This window comes from Marmota marmota, unplaced genomic scaffold (assembly GCF_001458135.2).
Source record: "Marmota marmota marmota unplaced genomic scaffold, marMar, whole genome shotgun sequence".
Lineage (NCBI taxonomy): Eukaryota > Metazoa > Chordata > Mammalia > Rodentia > Sciuridae > Marmota > Marmota marmota.
In genome coordinates this window covers 2059935-2075711 of record NW_025999895.1, presented here as the reverse complement: position 1 = coordinate 2075711, position 15777 = coordinate 2059935, and the positions used below count along the sequence as shown (strand labels likewise).

The 15777-nt window shown below is 57.2% G+C and overlaps 1 protein-coding gene across 13 annotated transcripts; it reads left to right on the top strand.

Moving 5' to 3' along the window:
* The first annotated feature begins 1013 nt into the window (after positions 1-1013).
* Endov (endonuclease V) lies at positions 1014-15269 on the top strand. 13 transcript variants are annotated; one of them, XR_007345188.1, is made up of 9 exons: positions 1014-1249; positions 3817-3951; positions 4167-4206; positions 4950-5125; positions 6380-6448; positions 6703-6831; positions 9080-9153; positions 9972-10193; positions 14720-15269. XR_007345188.1 is itself a non-coding variant. In XM_015504085.2 (8 exons), the coding sequence occupies exons 2-8, from the start codon at positions 3838-3840 to the stop codon at positions 10123-10125; spliced, it is 693 nt and encodes a 230-aa protein (XP_015359571.1). In that variant the 5' UTR covers positions 1014-1249; positions 3817-3837; the 3' UTR covers positions 10126-10481. The 13 variants fall into 13 exon arrangements, 9 of the variants coding, with proteins under 9 accessions (XP_015359571.1, XP_048653481.1, XP_048653486.1 ...); XR_007345190.1 differs by lacking the exon at positions 14720-15269 and adding an exon at positions 14305-14428; XR_007345186.1 differs by lacking the exon at positions 14720-15269 and adding an exon at positions 10504-14298.
* The last annotated feature ends 508 nt before the right edge of the window (positions 15270-15777 follow it).

The window sequence follows — 15777 nt, the reverse complement described above, 5'->3', positions numbered from 1 at the left end:
GGTCCAGCTGGGAAGAAAAGGCACAAGTGCTTTCCCCTGAGTGAAAATACTAGCAAAACTCACACCTTCCCTGTAGGGACAAGAGCCTGCTTCCTTTTCAGCTGGTGGAAGTGTTTCAGAGAGCCAATTGGGGAGGGCCCTGCACGTGTAGACTGCCCCCACTGCTCTTGAGGCTGCTCCTGCTTGGGGGCTCCCTAGTCTGCTGCCTTTCCCTTCACGTGGACCCACCAAGGTCAGTATTCCTTCCTGATCACCACCTGTATCCCAAGGCACAATGGAACCTCAGCCCAGAGCACAGCCACCTCCTCAGAACCCTAAATCTAACGCAACCAGGCTGACACATCACAGCCCAAATGGACATGAGTATGGGTCTTGGCTCTCCTGTTTGCTCGCTCAATGACCATGGAAAAGCCATTTGATCTCTTTCAGCCTCCATTTTCTGACGTGCAAAATGCCTCCCAGTTCTGTAGTGAGAAATTAGAGTAGGACTTGGCATGGGGTGGGTGCTCAAGAAATGGGACACCCCCACTCCCCCAGGCGGGAACTTGCCCACTTTCAGGGCCCTGTCAGTTGTTGGCGCTACAGGAAGTCTTTCCCACACCTGAAACTAATCAGTCTAATCTAACGCAGTGTTCTGTATCGTCCTCTATACTCACACTACATGACTTAGGCACACACTTTTCTATGTTCTCATAGAATATAAGGCACGGGTTAAACTGCTACGCTTCAGCCTCACTGGCTGCCGTTCCGTGCCTCAGGACCCACCGCTGTTCCCTCCGCCTGGCCTGCGCTCTCCAACTCACCCTTCAGGTCCCTCCCAAACATCCTTCCCAACCACCCGGTCCAGGCCAGCGCCCGGGGTATCCGGGTCACTCCGCAATCACGGGCCGCCGCAGCTGCGCCATCTAGTCACCCAGCTTCCTGCCCCTGTGAAGCCCCTCGAGGTGTGCAGCCCCCGCACCTCGCACAGCGCCAGGCACTGGAGCACCGACGACGCGTTCCTCCCACCCAGGACGGGCCGGCCCNGCGGGACGGCGGGGCCCGCGCCCGGCCGGGCTGACCCCTCTGTCCTCCCAGGGAGCAGGACCGGCTGAAGGCTCTCCTGGTGGACCGCGACACGGAGGCGTGGCAGCGGGACCCCGCCTTCTCGGGTCTGCAGAGGGTCGGCGGCGTGGACGTGTCCTTCGTGAAAGGGGACAGTGTCAGCGCCTGTGCCTCCCTGGTGGTGCTCAGCTTCCCCGAGCTCGAGGTAACCTGGAGGGACCGCGGGCTGAAGGCGGGAGCGGACTGGTGGCCTTTCCTCTGTCCTTTTCTCCTCCTCGGCGGTGTGGGGTGAGCCAGGCCCTGGCACAGGCCAGGACAGCCCTACTCCCCAGCCCGCTGTCGTAGGATTCCAGTGACCGGCGAGAGGCGTTGGAGGGGAAGCAGAAAGAGAGAGGCTGAGGGCTTTCTGTGGCCGGTAGGGACCGCCCGTGGTCTGGACCTCCGAGCCTGGCCGGCTTCAGTGACCGGCAGCACACACCCAGAGCTGCCCAAGCAGCCGTCCCTTCCTGGACTCCCCTTCCCCTCACATCCTGGCGGATGTCAGCTGGCATTTTCAGCTTCTTCAGTCTTGCGGGGATCTGGCCCCTTGCCTGCCTCCCCTTGGCCCCTACCCTGTCTGTGCTGCCATCTCTGCTCCTGTAGGTTTCTGAGCCGAATTGTCATGGGCTCCCCACCCCAAGTCTTGCTCCTTGGTGCCTAAGTGATTTCCTTTAAAAATAAGAAATTAAAAAGATAAAGTCTATCATTGTCACCATAGTTCTTTTAACAGCACTTCTGTGTCCTTCCTGGGGCCTCAAGATAAATCAAGTTCGCGCTTGATAGTGGCTTGAAGCCCCATTGTGATCTTTTCTCTGCTTGAGATGACCTGTAGGCTGGGTTCCCACCATTGTTATCCTCCCCACTCCCCACACCACACCTCTCAGGACAGCTTTGCTCCCTCGCAGGCTGTGCCACCTGGCCTTTCCAGGCACACTTCCTCTCCTGGCATAGTCTAGAGAATGTGTGTGTAGTAGGACTCTTGGACTTCCAGCCTCCAGAACTGAGAGAAATAAATCTTTGTTGTTTATAAGGCACCCAGTCTGAGGTATTGTGCTATAGCAGCCCAAATGGACTAAGACAAGGGTGCAGGGGCCACTCCTGGACTCGTGGGGTCAGGGGCTCTCTGGGTCCTAATAGGGAAGTGGGAGCTGGCTAGGTGAAGACTATGCACCATCATCCACCATCATCCTATGGGGACACAGGATGCACCTTGTGTCCCTGTGGAAGGTCATCTGTAGGCTTCAGCCATCCATCCTGCTTGGGTTCATTAAGAATCAGTTTCTCTTGTTTACCATTAGAGTGGACCTACCCCACTTTGAGTCATTCGCAGGTAAGTTTCTTACTGATTACTGATAAAAAGGCCAAGAGACAAGTCCCAGACTTCCAGACTAACACAGAAGAATCAGTTCTCTTAGGTGTGTTTAGTAGAAACTAATTTGGGAGCTATCATCAAGACATCTGGAGGATTCAGTAACAAAAATGGGGGTGTGGGGCTGGGATGTGGCTCAAGCGGTAGCGCGCTCGCCTGGCGTGCGTGTGGCCCTGGTTCGATCCTCAGCACCACATACAAAGATGTTGTGTCCGCCGATAACTAAAAAAATAAAAAATAAAAATATTTTAAAAAAAAAAATGGGGGTGTGTCCCCATAGGATGATGGTGGCTGCTTAATTAGAATTTCTTCACACAAGCTCCAAAAACCAGATAGAGCAACAGGAAAGGAAAGCCCCTTTTTGTTTCCCAAGCCCAGGACATAAGATGAGCCTATCAGAGATGTCACTGTGCCCCCTGGTGGGGAATGAAACTCACCAGGCTACAGAGTAACTCAGGCTGGGGAGACTCCGCCCTCAGGTGCTCTAGGCAGAGGCTGACCTACAGGCCCGGAGAGGTGATAACCAGCAACCCTCTTCCCTGTGGGGCAGGGTCTTTTGGGTTTGAAACAGTCTCTTTGCCAGAGAAGCCTAAGAAAAGGAGTTAACTTTAAAAGCTCTCTGGGTTGTTCCCAGCCATTCAGGAAGCCCAGGTCCTCTGGGCCCTCTGTCCTCCTCACCTCTTGGCAGTGTGTGCAAGGTCTTCAGTCAGTTCTTCTGCTGTCCCTGTAGCTCCACCCAGTGTGCACTCCCCTCCTCCCTCAGTGTCTCTAAATTCTCCTGTCTCTGGAGACACCAGTTCTCTTAGATTTCCTAGCTCTGAGGGCATGCCCGCCTTTCTAGATGATTAGAGGTCTTTTCATAAAGCCAGTGTGGCAGCCGTACTGTCCCAGTCTCTAGGAGACCTGGCTTTCTCGTCCCTCCTAGTGTCCACAGGATGCTGCCTTCATGCTAGTGCCTTCCTGTGCCTTGTCTCTGAGCCTCCAGCGGCCCATGCAGGTGGTGGAGTCAGCGTTGACTTACAAGGAGGCCCAGAAGGGCAAGGGGCACCCAGGGGTGAGGCTAGTCACCACCCTTAGAAGAGCTCTTGGGAAGAGGGGCCAGGGGTCCTCAAACTCACCAGGTCCGGATGAGCACTCAATCCCCACCACCATTTTCACCATTTTCAGGGAAGGTTATCTTGTCCCTTCCTTCAAACCTATTGTCTTGCATGTCCCACCCATAGGTGGGGCAGAGAAGGGAGCAGTGGGTGGGGCAGAGAGGGAAGGTTGGTTGTTGGCAGTTAATTTCAGGGCTACAAGGCAGAGAAAATGAAGGGAGGAAGCAGGTGGCCTCAGGCCCTGCTGACCTGCATGCCTGGTGGCAGGTGGTGTATGAAGAGAGCCGAATGGTCAGCCTGACGGCCCCCTACATGGCAGGCTTCCTGGCCTTCCGAGAGGTGCCCTTCCTGGTGGATTTGGTGCAGCAACTACAGGAGAAGGAGCCGGGCCTCATGCCTCAGGCAAGTGACCCATCCCAGGGGCAGGAAAGCCGCCCCTCTGCTTCTGCCTGGGGGAGGGAAGGCCCCCTGCAAGCCACCACCACCATAGCCAAAAAAGAAGATTTTCAAAACAGCTGGACCTCTGTGGCAGTTCCCCTTCCTGCAGCTCCAGGAACATCCCAATCTGAGGAGTGAGGGTCAGCTTAGCTGACTGTGACTCCCCTGTGGCTCTGCAGGTCCTTCTTGTGGATGGAAATGGGGTGCTTCACCACCGAGGTAATCCTGTTCCCAAAAGAGAAGGTCAGGGTGGGTGCTGGGAGAGACTGGGAGAGGGTACTTCCCACCCCACGGCAGGATTATCTGCTGCCAGCCAGGCACTGATGGCTGCTTTCTGGGCTTGTTTTCACCATCAGGACAGATCCCCACCCAGAGAAGAGCTCCCCTTTCACCCCACCCTCACTGCTACCCTCCTCTTCCCCACAGTACCCTACGCAGGCCCCTCTCCAGGACCCTGGTCTAGTGCCAGCCTGTCCCCTGTGAAAAGTCATGGGTCTGAGCTCAGGGCACCCCCACCCTCACTACTATCCCCAAGCTGGACAGTCAGGCCTCTGTCTAGAATCAGACGGGAGTGGCATTTCCTATAGATGAAGGGACCTTGGCCCAGGAGAGTGCTGAGGTTGATGGTCATCCTGGCCCAAAGCCAAAGGGTAAATGCATGCTGACCTGGATGCTAGTGCTGGGACCAGCTGGCTGCTCCAGGGCACGGCACAGGCCATGGGAAGATATGCAGAGGCCTTAGGGCAGCAGCAAAGGGAGAGGAGGAAGGAAGTTCCCAGAAAATAAAAGGAAGCAGAGGGTGAAGTGTTGTGAGCATGCTGATCAGGCTACTGGGCCTGCCAGGCAGGAGGCCTCCCCTGCCCCAACCTCACCCAGGACGTCTTGGAGTCTGGTCCCTGAGTGCTCTACTGGTCTGCAGAGGGTGTGGTTCTGTTCATCCCTCACCCTGCACCCATCTCCAGGCTGCGTGGCTTACTGCTGCCCAACCCCATTGCCCCAGTTCACCCTCCTCTGCCCCCTGCCAGGCTTCGGGGTGGCCTGCCACCTTGGCGTCCTCACAGAGCTGCCCTGCATTGGGGTGGCCAAGAAACTCCTGCAGGTGGATGGGCTGGAGAACAATGCCCTGCACAAGGAGAAGGTAAGGAGGCCTAGACAGCCTGGGCTCAGCCAGCAGGTGCTGGAGCGGCCCTGGGGATGGGAAGGACAGGTCAGCTACCTCCCAGACACCTCTGTGTCCTTGGATCCTGGCCCAGAATAAAGCAGGTCTGGCTGCCTCCCAGCCTGTGGCTTGCAATCCCTGGGGCTCCTGGACTCCTCCGCCTTCTAGGACTGCCTTTTCTGTCTCCACCTCTGGGCTGCTGCCACACGCCTATAGGTTACTGTAGGTCATGTCCTCCAGTCACACACACACACACACACACACACACACACACACACACGTGCCTCCCAGTCACCTGTCCCCCAGGGTGCTCACATAGCTCAGCCTCCAGGCCCTGCTCACGGTGTGCCCCGTGCTCTGGGCCACTGCTCCTGCCTGTGAGTGTATCCACACCCTTTCTCATCCCTGCATCTCCCTTCTCTGGCTCCACAGCCTGCACTGAGGAGGTGACGTTAACATTTTGGCTTTCCCACTGGACACCAAATTCCAAGAGCAGAGACCCTATCTGTCCTTTCCTCCGGCTCAGGCACTGTGTGGAGCACTCGCTCCATAAACATCTGTGAAGTGGGTGGGGGTCCAGGTCCCACCCAGGCCAGTGCAACCCACTGTGGGCCCATCCTCTTCCCTGCAAAGGAAAGTGTGGAGGTGGCCTACACGTGCCCAAGTTCCTAGTAGGAAAGGAAGCAGGAGGAAGGTAGAAACTCAGTCCTGGCCACAGCCTGCTGCCAGGGTGGCCCTGTGTGCCCTGGCCCCTCCTTTGCTTACCAGGGCGCTGGTCCCAGTTGAGCTGCTGCCCATCTCAAAGTCCTTGTTTTCAAGTCAGATGGGGTCCTTGGGCACACTGAGGGCTGTCTCAGCAGATGGCTTTGCTCGGGTACAGTATTCATTCAAGAAAGGGCCCTTCCCTGGCTGTGACTATGTTTTTTTTTTTTGGGGGGGGGGGGCGGGGTTTGCTACTGGGGATTGAATTCAGGGACACTCGACCACTGAGCCACATCTCCAGCCCTGTTTTGTATTTTATTAGAGACAGGGTCTCACTGAGGTGCTTAGTGCCTTGCTGTTGCTGAGGCTGGCTTTAAACTTATGATCCTCTTGCCCCAGCCTCCTGAGCCACTGGGATTATAGGCGTGCATCACAGCACCCAGATCTGACTGGGTTTTAAACAGGAAGAGGCTTGCCTCAGCCCTTCACCAAGAAAAGACAATTTTTGCAAGCTTTCTCCCCCTTTTCCAGATCCGGCTCCTGCAGGCTGGAGGAGATACATTTCCTCTGATGGGAGGCTCTGGAACTGTCCTGGGAATGGTGAGTGGCCCGGGCCTTGGCCCTGCTCTAGAGATCAGGGCAGTGTGTGCACTCGCACACGTGCACCTCAGGCTCCTCGATGCCAGCACTTGTCCACCCTGCCCTGGGACAGACAGTGGGAAGGAGCCTAGGGGATGGGAGTCCAAGAGCTCCCTGCTGCCACCCAGGATCTCCTCAGTGCCTCTAGCCCCTGCGGCTGGCCTGGACCAGGGGCACGTGTCCTCGTAGCTCTCTGACCTCCCTTCCATGCTTAGGCCCTGAAGAGCCACAGCCACAGCATCAAGCCTCTCTACATCTCCGTGGGCCACAAGATAAGCCTGGAGGCAGCCGTGCGCCTGACCCAATGCTGCTGCAGGTTCCGGATCCCAGAGCCTGTGCGCCAGGTGGGGTCCAGCGCATGCCACTCTACTTCTCACCACTTGTCAGCTCAGCTGGGGTCACATAGTAGTGGTTTGAGGACCAGATGGCCCTGGGCTGAGGGCAGGTCCATGGGCTCCTTGCTGGGGAGCCTAGTGTGGACTTACTGGGCCCTGGAGGCAGGAGGGTGGACAAGAGGATGCAGAGTTCCCAGGAATTCTTCCCAAGACCACCTACCTATGCCTCAGAGGCCACTGTGCCCAACACTCAGCCTCTCCCTCACTTGAGCCTCCTGTCCCCAGGCACCAGGTTGTTTGGAGGATCAGTTGATGTCAGCTCTGATGTCAGAGTGCTCCACCAGTCCCCAGTCAGAAGCCCAGAAGAAGCAGCCCTTTCTGGAGGCCCTTGCAGGAACATTGGGGGAGGGGCTGAGGAAGGCTTATGCTAATCAGGAACTCCAGGTGTGGCTACACCAGGTACCCAGCACCTAAACTGGTGCTCAGGGGTCAGGATATCAGCACTGAGATGAGCCAGTTGGCTCAGCTGAGAAGGAATCAAACCTGCAGCTGAGCCCAGGATGCCCACAGCTCACCTTCGCCTTCAATCATGATGGGGGAACACCAGTCACATGCCAGTATGTGTTCCACAGAAGCCATAAGGAGAAGCTGTCCTCAGGAAGAGCATTCCTGGCTCAGGAATGGCATTTGCAAAGGCCCTGGGGCAGGAAGGAGTTTGTGCACAAGCAGCTCAGCCAGAACAGGGAGGGGTAAAGCAACCAGTAGCCAGTTGGTGTCTTGAGCTTTCAGATTGTAGACCTCATCTGCAGGGACTAGGCGACCAATGTGCAGGATGTTCAGATCTGCCATTTGGGGCAGCAGCTCCCTGTGTGCTACCAGGCCTCTGGGGAGGAGCTGGGGCATGGTCTGCACCTGAGACCCTGCCTTCCACAGCCCAGCCCTGGAGATTCTGCTGGGTGGATGGAGGCAGCCACCCAGCAGAGGCCCCAGGCTTGTGGAGAGTGGACCTCATCCTGCCTCGGCCTGGTTACAAGAGTGCAGGATGGCCTCCAGGTGGCAGCAGCAGCCTGCACACCACCATGGCTGTGCTCCTGGGGTGTTTGTGCCAAGAGGTGTCTTGTGGGCGTCCACTAGCAAGAGCCTTGCTCTCTCTCCATCCAGGTTGTCACTGGGGTCTTAGGCACATGGGCTGTCAAACCTGTGAGTGTCCCCAGCCCCAAGAGGCCTTTCCTCTTCCATTCTTTCCTAGTGGCCTAATGAGAAAAAAATCTAGGAGATTGTGTCAGAGGTCCTCAGCCCTGGACCTCTGGGTTGTGTATCCCAGACCTGCTGGGCAGGCCTCTGCCCTCTTCTCAGCTTACCGGAGTGGCTCCCTCTTCTTACAGTTGGGGGGTCAGCCACCTGAAAAGGACTTTGACTACCTAGGAATAGGATCATGTGCCTCTAGCTGGAGAAGAGCCCCCACCAAGTCTTGAACCCACACTTCAGAGAAGAGCCACCTGTCCCCAGAAGCCCATGGTCCCTGCGCCTGCTGGGACGGGTGAGGGTCCCAGACCTGCCATTTTCTTCCTGGGCCACTGGCCTCAGCACACTCCAGAAGCTCCCGTGTGTGGGATGGGTGTGGTCTCAGTCTCCCTCCCTGGTCTTAGATGCTGGTGCACCGCCTGTGTGAAGTGCAGACACTCCTGCCACGCAGGGCTGCTGCCGCCCACTGCCCACCCCGACCCACTTCCCCCACTAACTGAAGCAGGACCATCTGGGGATTAGCTGCTGCCACCCATGAGTCACGTGGCCCCAAAGCTAAGCTAAACCCGTCTGAGCCAGGATCAGGGGGGCTTCTTGAGGCCAGGGTCCCACTTGGGACTGAGCCCTGTCACATATCCCTCCCCACTAGGGTCTGTCCCAGTCTCTGCCTAGGCCCCACAGCTCCCTCTCACTCTGGTAACCTGGCTGAGCTTTCTAGAGACGGCAGGAGTTGCGAGGAGAGAGCTGAGTGGCGTCTCCAGGGAAGCCAGGCAGAGCTGCTCCCGTGGGGACCCCAGGACCCTCCTCCCCTGGTTCAGGGCCTCAGCACTGAGGCTTTTGGAATCCCTGTCACCCACACACCAGGGCCTGCTCGTCCTGATTCCCAGAAGGCTGGTCCTGAGGAGGACTCTCTGTGGGAGGTGTGGGGGCGTCCCTAGGCTGCTGGGCAGGAACGATGTGTCCAGAGTCTGGCTCAGAATCAGCCAGCACCTCACTGAGCTGTCTCCTCCAGGCTGACATCCGCTCTCGAGAACACATTCGCAGGACTCTGGGACACCTCAGGCCATCTGAACCAGGGCAAGCGAGGTGAGCACCAGGAAAGGCTCATGCTGCCCACAGGTGGAGGCTTGCAGTGACCCAGCCTCTCCCTGCTTCAGTGTTGTGGCTTGGGACTGGCCGGGAACCCAGAAGAGATCCCAAAGGGGGAGGAGAGTGAGACAGACTCCTGGCTTGGAGGGAACTCTCTGGAAACATCAGGCCCAAGGCCTGTCTCCCAGCAGGGCTATCCCAGCTTCTCATGGCCCGCTTTACCTTCAAGGGACCCTGGCCCGGTTTCCACAGAAATGGCATGGCCCCTGGAAGGCCTACACAGACAGCTACATCACAGGTACCCTGGCCCTCAGTTTCCACCTCTAGAGGCAGCACAGTAGTTCTTGTGCTAGGGGTCGGAGCGCAGGCCTGTCGTGAGCACTGTGGGCAGGTAGCAAAGCCTGGCGGCAGTCTCACCAGGAGGCAGGTACTCAATCACACTGTTAGGTGGAGGAAGGTGAGGCCCAGGGTGTTGATAAGCAGCAATGCAGGCCGCAGTGGCATCCTGGGTTCGGGGCCTGCCTCTGCCACTTCTCCCTCCCCAAAGGAAGACTGTGAGGTGCCCAAGCCTGGCAGCACCGAGCACTCAGGAGCTGTGCCTCCTCTGTGCCCGTCTCCCCCCTGCCCTCGTTTCCTGGAGGCTGTTCCTAGGCCTTGCTAAGCTGCTTTGAGAACTGAGAGATGGGCCGCTGGACTGCTCAGTTCCATAGTCGGGGCTGGCCAGCCTGAGTTCCATGGGCCTTCCAGGGGCCACTCAGGGTCTTCCGGGCTGGCTGTGGCATTTGATGATGGCCCTTTCTCCATGTCATTACCAGGAGTCAGAAGGCACATTGTCCAAAGGCATGCCCCAAAGGGGGCCCAGGAGAGCCTACAGACCCCTCAGGACCACAGCAGAGGCCCCAGGACAGACTTAGAGGCTCCCAGGAGCAGCAGAGCCGGTTCTGGAGTGGAGGAGATGAGGTGCCATGAGCACTCGGGCTGCTGGCTTCCCACTCCCGCCTCAGGACAGTAGCTGTGGGGACCTCACCTAACCACAGGTATAGGCCCAGACCCTGGACACACCCCCTGGAACAGCCAGCTGATGGCCAAGCACAGCCCAGCTTGGTCAATGACAGCCCACTCTCTCTAGCGCTGGTTGGTGGGTGTGGCCACAATACCCAAATAGGACAGACCTTCCCAGGGTCAGTCCCAAACCAGAAAGTGCCTGCGATTATCCTCCTAGAGCACAGGGGGAGGATTTGGGTTCCCGTGCCCAGTGGCCCAGGCTGTGCCAGCACCATGGCTCTCCTGCCCCGTCCACTCCTCTGAATACAGACCTGCCTCCACCTGCTCTGTCTTTTCTTTCAGGGTTCGTTTTTAACTGGTGCCCCTCCAGCCATAGTGGGCCACAGAGGGGATCCACACTGGTGTGGCCATGCTTCAGCTCCCACAAGTGTCCTCACTCTGAATCGAAGCCAAGGGTGGGCACAGGCACCTAGGGTTTCAGAGGACTCCAAACAGGAAGCCAGTTGAGGCCCATGCCCACCTCTGGAGAGCCAGGATGCTCTTGCCATCCCCACCAGAGGCATATCCTCAAGCCCCGTCTCCACTGTGGGAAGGCAGCTCATTCTCAGACCCATCTGGCCACTTCCTCTCTTGGCATGGGCTTAGAGTGGCAACTGAGAGGAAGGGCGCAGTGGGTGGCACCTGCAGCCTGCCTCATCCCCGGTCTTTCATGTGCCAGTTTGCTCCCAGAGTGGAGAGGACAGGGTAGAGGGCTGGCTGCCAGATCCCGTGGGTCCCTTTCCCTAGTTCCAGATCAGGTTGGAGGAAGGTGGCCAGCAATGGAGAAGAGGAGGCTGGGGGTCGTCCTTAAAGAAATGGAGGATGGTGGGACATCATGACCCTGAAACACCCCTGTCTATTCCCAAGCCATGTTACGCCCAGACCAGAATGTCCAGGTAAATGCCATCCTAAGGGACACTGACTCTCATACGTGGTATGTAGGCAGACTAGCGTTACAGTAAGAGCTGCCTTCCTGCACACACACCAGGCCTGCTGCTTCTTGGGATGTTGATCATGCAATGGAGCACTCTAATGATGTCACTGCTGCGGCCTGACTGGCAAACCCTCCTCCCTGGGTGACTGCCCTGGTGTTAGGGGCACCATGGAGATGACAAGTTCCTCTTGTCCAGCCAGCTACCATTGGACAAGGTGTGGAAAGGGATGGAGACACAGGAGGTTCACTGTGAGGGACAGGTACCGCCTGTCCAGCCTGCTGCCTTGGGCCTTCCCCATGAGCAGCTTTCAATAGACTGATGTCACCAGGTGCAGTGGCACATACCTATAATCCCAGTGGCTCGGGAGGCTGAGATGGGAGAATTGTGAGTTCAAAGCCAGCCTCAGCAAAAGTGTGGTGCTAAGCAAGTCAGTGAGACCCTGTCCCTAAATAAAATACTAAATGGGGCTGGGGATGTGGCTCAATGGTAAAACACCCCTGGGTTAAATCCCTGGTACCAAAATAAAAAATACACTCGTGTCTTGCACACCATCTGTGGGTATTTCCTAGGGTCTCTAGGCAACCTGACCCAGTGCCTTTAGTGCAGCTGGGCTGTGGGCCAAACAGGAGGGCAGCAGGGAAAGAGACTCAGGCACAGGCTGGGGGTGACGGGTTCCTGCTGAGCCCAAGGGACAGCCCATTACGTCCTATCCAGATGAAGTCAAGCTGCCAGGCCCCTACGCAAGCCAGCTTGCAGTGGGTGTTGAGGACCCCCCTGGGGTGGGTCTACAGCAGCCTCTGATAGCTGAGCACCAGCTCCCACTTGGAACCTGTTTTCCTCATCAGGTTTGGGGCATTAGATGGCAGGTACGTACCAAGTCTCAGACACAGGAAATCTCCAGCAAGTGAAGTGTGGATGAGTCCCAGGCTGGTCCCAGGAACAAGATGGTAGGTGGAGGGTGGCGCCTGCCCACTGAGCACCTGTGCACAGGTGAGCCTCCTGGCCAGGACCCCTGTGTAGTCCTGTCCAGGGTTTGAGGATAACAGGGCCATAGTGGAAGCCCCCAGGGCTGTCCCCCTAAAATTTCATGTCACTGCCCCAAGCAGACCTGGGAAAGGCTCTCCAGGAGACACATGACTGCCACAGCCCGTGCAGGCACTGCACACAAGGAGAGCCAGAATCAAGGAGGCGTTCTCACCCAAGCCCAGGGATAGGCACACCTTTGGGGGCCCCTTCCCACTGAGGATGGGAGAGGCTTGCCTGGCCCTTAGGGAGAGAATGCACCTAAATCAGCAGCAGCGGGGGCGGAGCCAGGCAGGGAGCTAGGGGGACTCCAGGGGATCTGAGCAGGGGTGACTAGCTGCCAAAGACCCCAGCAGTGTCCAGATTCCTGTTTCCCCAGCGTGCTCCTAGGAAAGCTGCCACGTTATTCCACCCACCTGCTGAGGCAGAGGGCCTGAGCTGAGGCCTAGGACCCCTGCCAGGGTGCCCCAGGCCATCAGGGTCCCCAGGAGGCACAGCCCTGGCCGGCTACCCACCACACCCCTGACATGCACTCACCCTGTACTCCCTGGCCCTACCACCCACCCTCCCAGCTTCTTACAGATTTCTTTAAATTTATTTTTTTAGTCGTAGTTGGACACAACACCTTTATTTTACTTATTTATTTTTATGTGGTGCTGAGGATAGAACCCAGGGCCTCACACGTGCTAGGCGAGTGCTCTGCCACTGAGCCACAACCCCAGCCCTTCTTCCAGATTTTTCCCTACCAGAGGTCCATCAGGAACCACGGTCAGAGAGATTGGAAGCACAAGGTTGAAGCTGAGGAATGGACTGCCTCACTAGTGCCTTGGGCACAGCACAGATGTCAGGAGGGAACGATACCTGTCCCGCCTTCCCTGGGACTGGGAAGACCACAGGCAGGGGAACTAAGGGTTGGCTCAGGCCTGGCGCATGGTGATTCCAGTGAGGAAGGCTGTTTTTGGAGAAGCAGGGTCCACAGAGGCCAGAGGTAATGGCTGTCTAGCCAGCAGCCCACAGGTAGGGACAGTGGGGCAGACCCCTCTCATGGGGCTGCAAGAGTAACGCTCAAGGGCACAAACAGAAGCAGCAGGGTGCAGGCTTGGTTGGGGCTGGGGCCGGGGCTGGGTGGGCAGCCAGACACCACGCCTGAGCAGAGGGCGGGTGGGGGCTAAGTGCAGTGGCGTCTGGGCTCCTTCCCGCAGAGCCTTAAAAATAGGCCGCAGTGATGTCCATCTCAGCAGACCACAGCTCTTCAGTGCTAAGAATATTTTTGAACCTCTTAATAATTGAAGTCAGATCCAAATAGACTTTCCAGTTCACCTGCCGGCCTCTGTGCCCCTTCCCCGCCCCCCAAACTGCCTAGGGACTGGAAAGGGGTGGCTTCCAGCAGTGGGTTGGCCTGGCTGCTGGCTCTCACCCAGGACCCCTCAGGGCTGGAGTGACCAGTAGGATCTGTCCAAGGCCAGCCCCAGTCCACCCGTACCAGACACTGGGCCCCTTGGTCCCTTCTTCAACATCTCACTAGAGCCATGGGCCCCAGGGCCAGCTCAGGCTGCAGGGGCACCAATCTGCCCCTTAGATCCCAGCGACTGTGCACGCACCCAGAAGAGAGCTGACGGGGCTTTGCCTGGAGCTCTGTGTCTGGTGGGGACAGCTGTGTGCAGGTTCCAATGCAGGCTCCTGCCCTGCGTGCTGCTTGTTTGGGGAGCACGAGGGGCCGGCTGCTCCCTCCCCTCCAGGCGCAGTGCCCCAGCTGCAGACACCCCTCTCCTACCCAAGGCAGCCTGGTCTCGGGTCCCTCAGAGAGGTGAGGAACTTGGGGTGCCACCAAGGGCCTGCGTGAGGTGGGTCTCTCCAGCCTGGCCCACCTGCCCCAGCAGCAGCCCCAGCAGCCCAGTGGTCCCACTGCTGTCCCCTGGCCAGGGCCCTCATGGAGTTTTGCCCATTACTAATAACAGCAGAGGCGTCTGTGCTGGCATGCGGGTGAGTGGCAGGTGGGTGGTGGGCGAGGAGCGTGGAAGGATGGTACAGTCTGCTCCCCGCCCCAGCCAAGGGACCAAGCCCTTCAGCCTCCACACCCCCTGCAGGCCAGTGAGGGCTGGTGGTGTTCTGCCTGCCTACCCCTCTGGCTTCCTCCCTTTCTCAGGATCCTCCCACCTTGCAGAGGGCAGCTCCAGGTGGTGGCAGGCCAGGGGTGCAAGCTGAGGACCAGGACAGAGCAGAAAGACCCAGGGCACCTGCAGGAGGAGAAGGAGGACACTGGGGGGCCCAGGCCCAGGAAGAGGCCTGGCTTCCTGGGCTCCTGCCCAGGCTGCAGGGAGCTGGGTGTGGCGGGAGGTTGGGTGCTTTGTTTTTGTTTGGTTTTGTTTTTGGTGATTCACATTTCTTTTGTTATTTCCTAAACAAAGTGTGCACAGTTTGGAAGATCAGCTCGTTCTGCAGGGCTTGGGATGGAACCCAGGCCGTTTCGCAGCCCCCTGCTCCCCCTGGTGTTTCGGCTGCTCTTTCAGCATTTACTTCTGAATAGCAATGTTACTGCTGCTGTTCCCTTTACTTTTCAGATTTAGAAATTACCAATCAATATTCCGCTGTGGGGATTGAAAGTTTGTTCTCTCATGGAGCCCAGATGCACACGTGTAAGCACTTTTGGAGCCCAGATGCGTGCGCACACGCATACACACACACACACACACACACACGTGCACACCACCCGCTTCCTGCTTCCTCCTGTCCCCACGAATCAGGATTCAGCATGTGCAAGATGTTTCTTTGCAGACTGGGGTTGTGGCTTGGTGGTAGAGTGCTTGCCTAGCCTAGCATGCATGAGGCACTAGGTTGGATTCCCAGCACCACATAAAAAAACTAGATAAACATAATAAAGCTATTGTGCCCATCTACAACTGAAAAAAAAAAAAAAAGATGTTTCTTTGCTTACGCTGGTCACTGCTGAGGAACATGTTGTAATTACACCTCTGTACAATCTCTTGTGTTTCCTGGACTGAATAATTGCCTCATTTGGTGGTGGTGGGGGGTGTTTTCTATGTGCCCATGACTTATTTATCCCCAAACTCTGCCATGGAATAAATGGAACATGAATCTCTTTGGTACTGAGAACATTAGGCCATCTATGTGCTTATTTTTTCTGGAGTTTGTGGTAGCCAGTCTTCAAGACGGCCCAGTGATCTGCCCTCCTGGCACTGGTGTCCTGGTCCTATTGAGTGTCACAGGGTGGGTCTGTATGAGCAACGGAGGGAGGCAGCAGAAGCCATGGCTCTCTCCCTGGCTCCAGGTTAGGTTACGGGGCACTCTGACTCTTCCTCGGTGGTGTCTCTCTGTGTCTCCTCTCTCTCCTTTATCACTCTTTTCCTGTCTCTCTCTCCCTGTCCCTCTCCTCTTTCTCTCTCTCCCTATCTCTGTCTCTCTCCTCTTTATCTCCCCTCCTATCCTCTCCCTGTCTCTGTTTTTCCCTCTCTCTTTCTCTCTCCCCCACCTTTCCTCTTTCTCTCTCCTCTTTTTCTTCCTTCCTCTGTCTTTATCTCCCTCTTTCTCCTTCTCCTCGTCTTTCTCTACTGCTCCCTTTTCTCGCTGTCTCTTCCCTCATTCTCGTCCTTTGCCTCCT

What these genes read in the sequence shown, in the direction of transcription:
- Endov (XM_048797518.1), top strand. Translation starts at nt 3,838, where the DNA reads ATGGTCAGCCTGACGGCCCCCTACATGGCAGGCTTCCTGGCCTTCCGA. An exon ending in AGCCGGGCCTCATGCCTCAG is followed by an intron (nt 3,952 to 4,166) that starts GCAAGTGACCCA and finishes GTGGCTCTGCAG; the next exon opens with GTCCTTCTTGTGGATGGAAA. An exon ending in CTGGAACTGTCCTGGGAATG is followed by an intron (nt 6,449 to 6,702) that starts GTGAGTGGCCCG and finishes TTCCATGCTTAG; the next exon opens with GCCCTGAAGAGCCACAGCCA.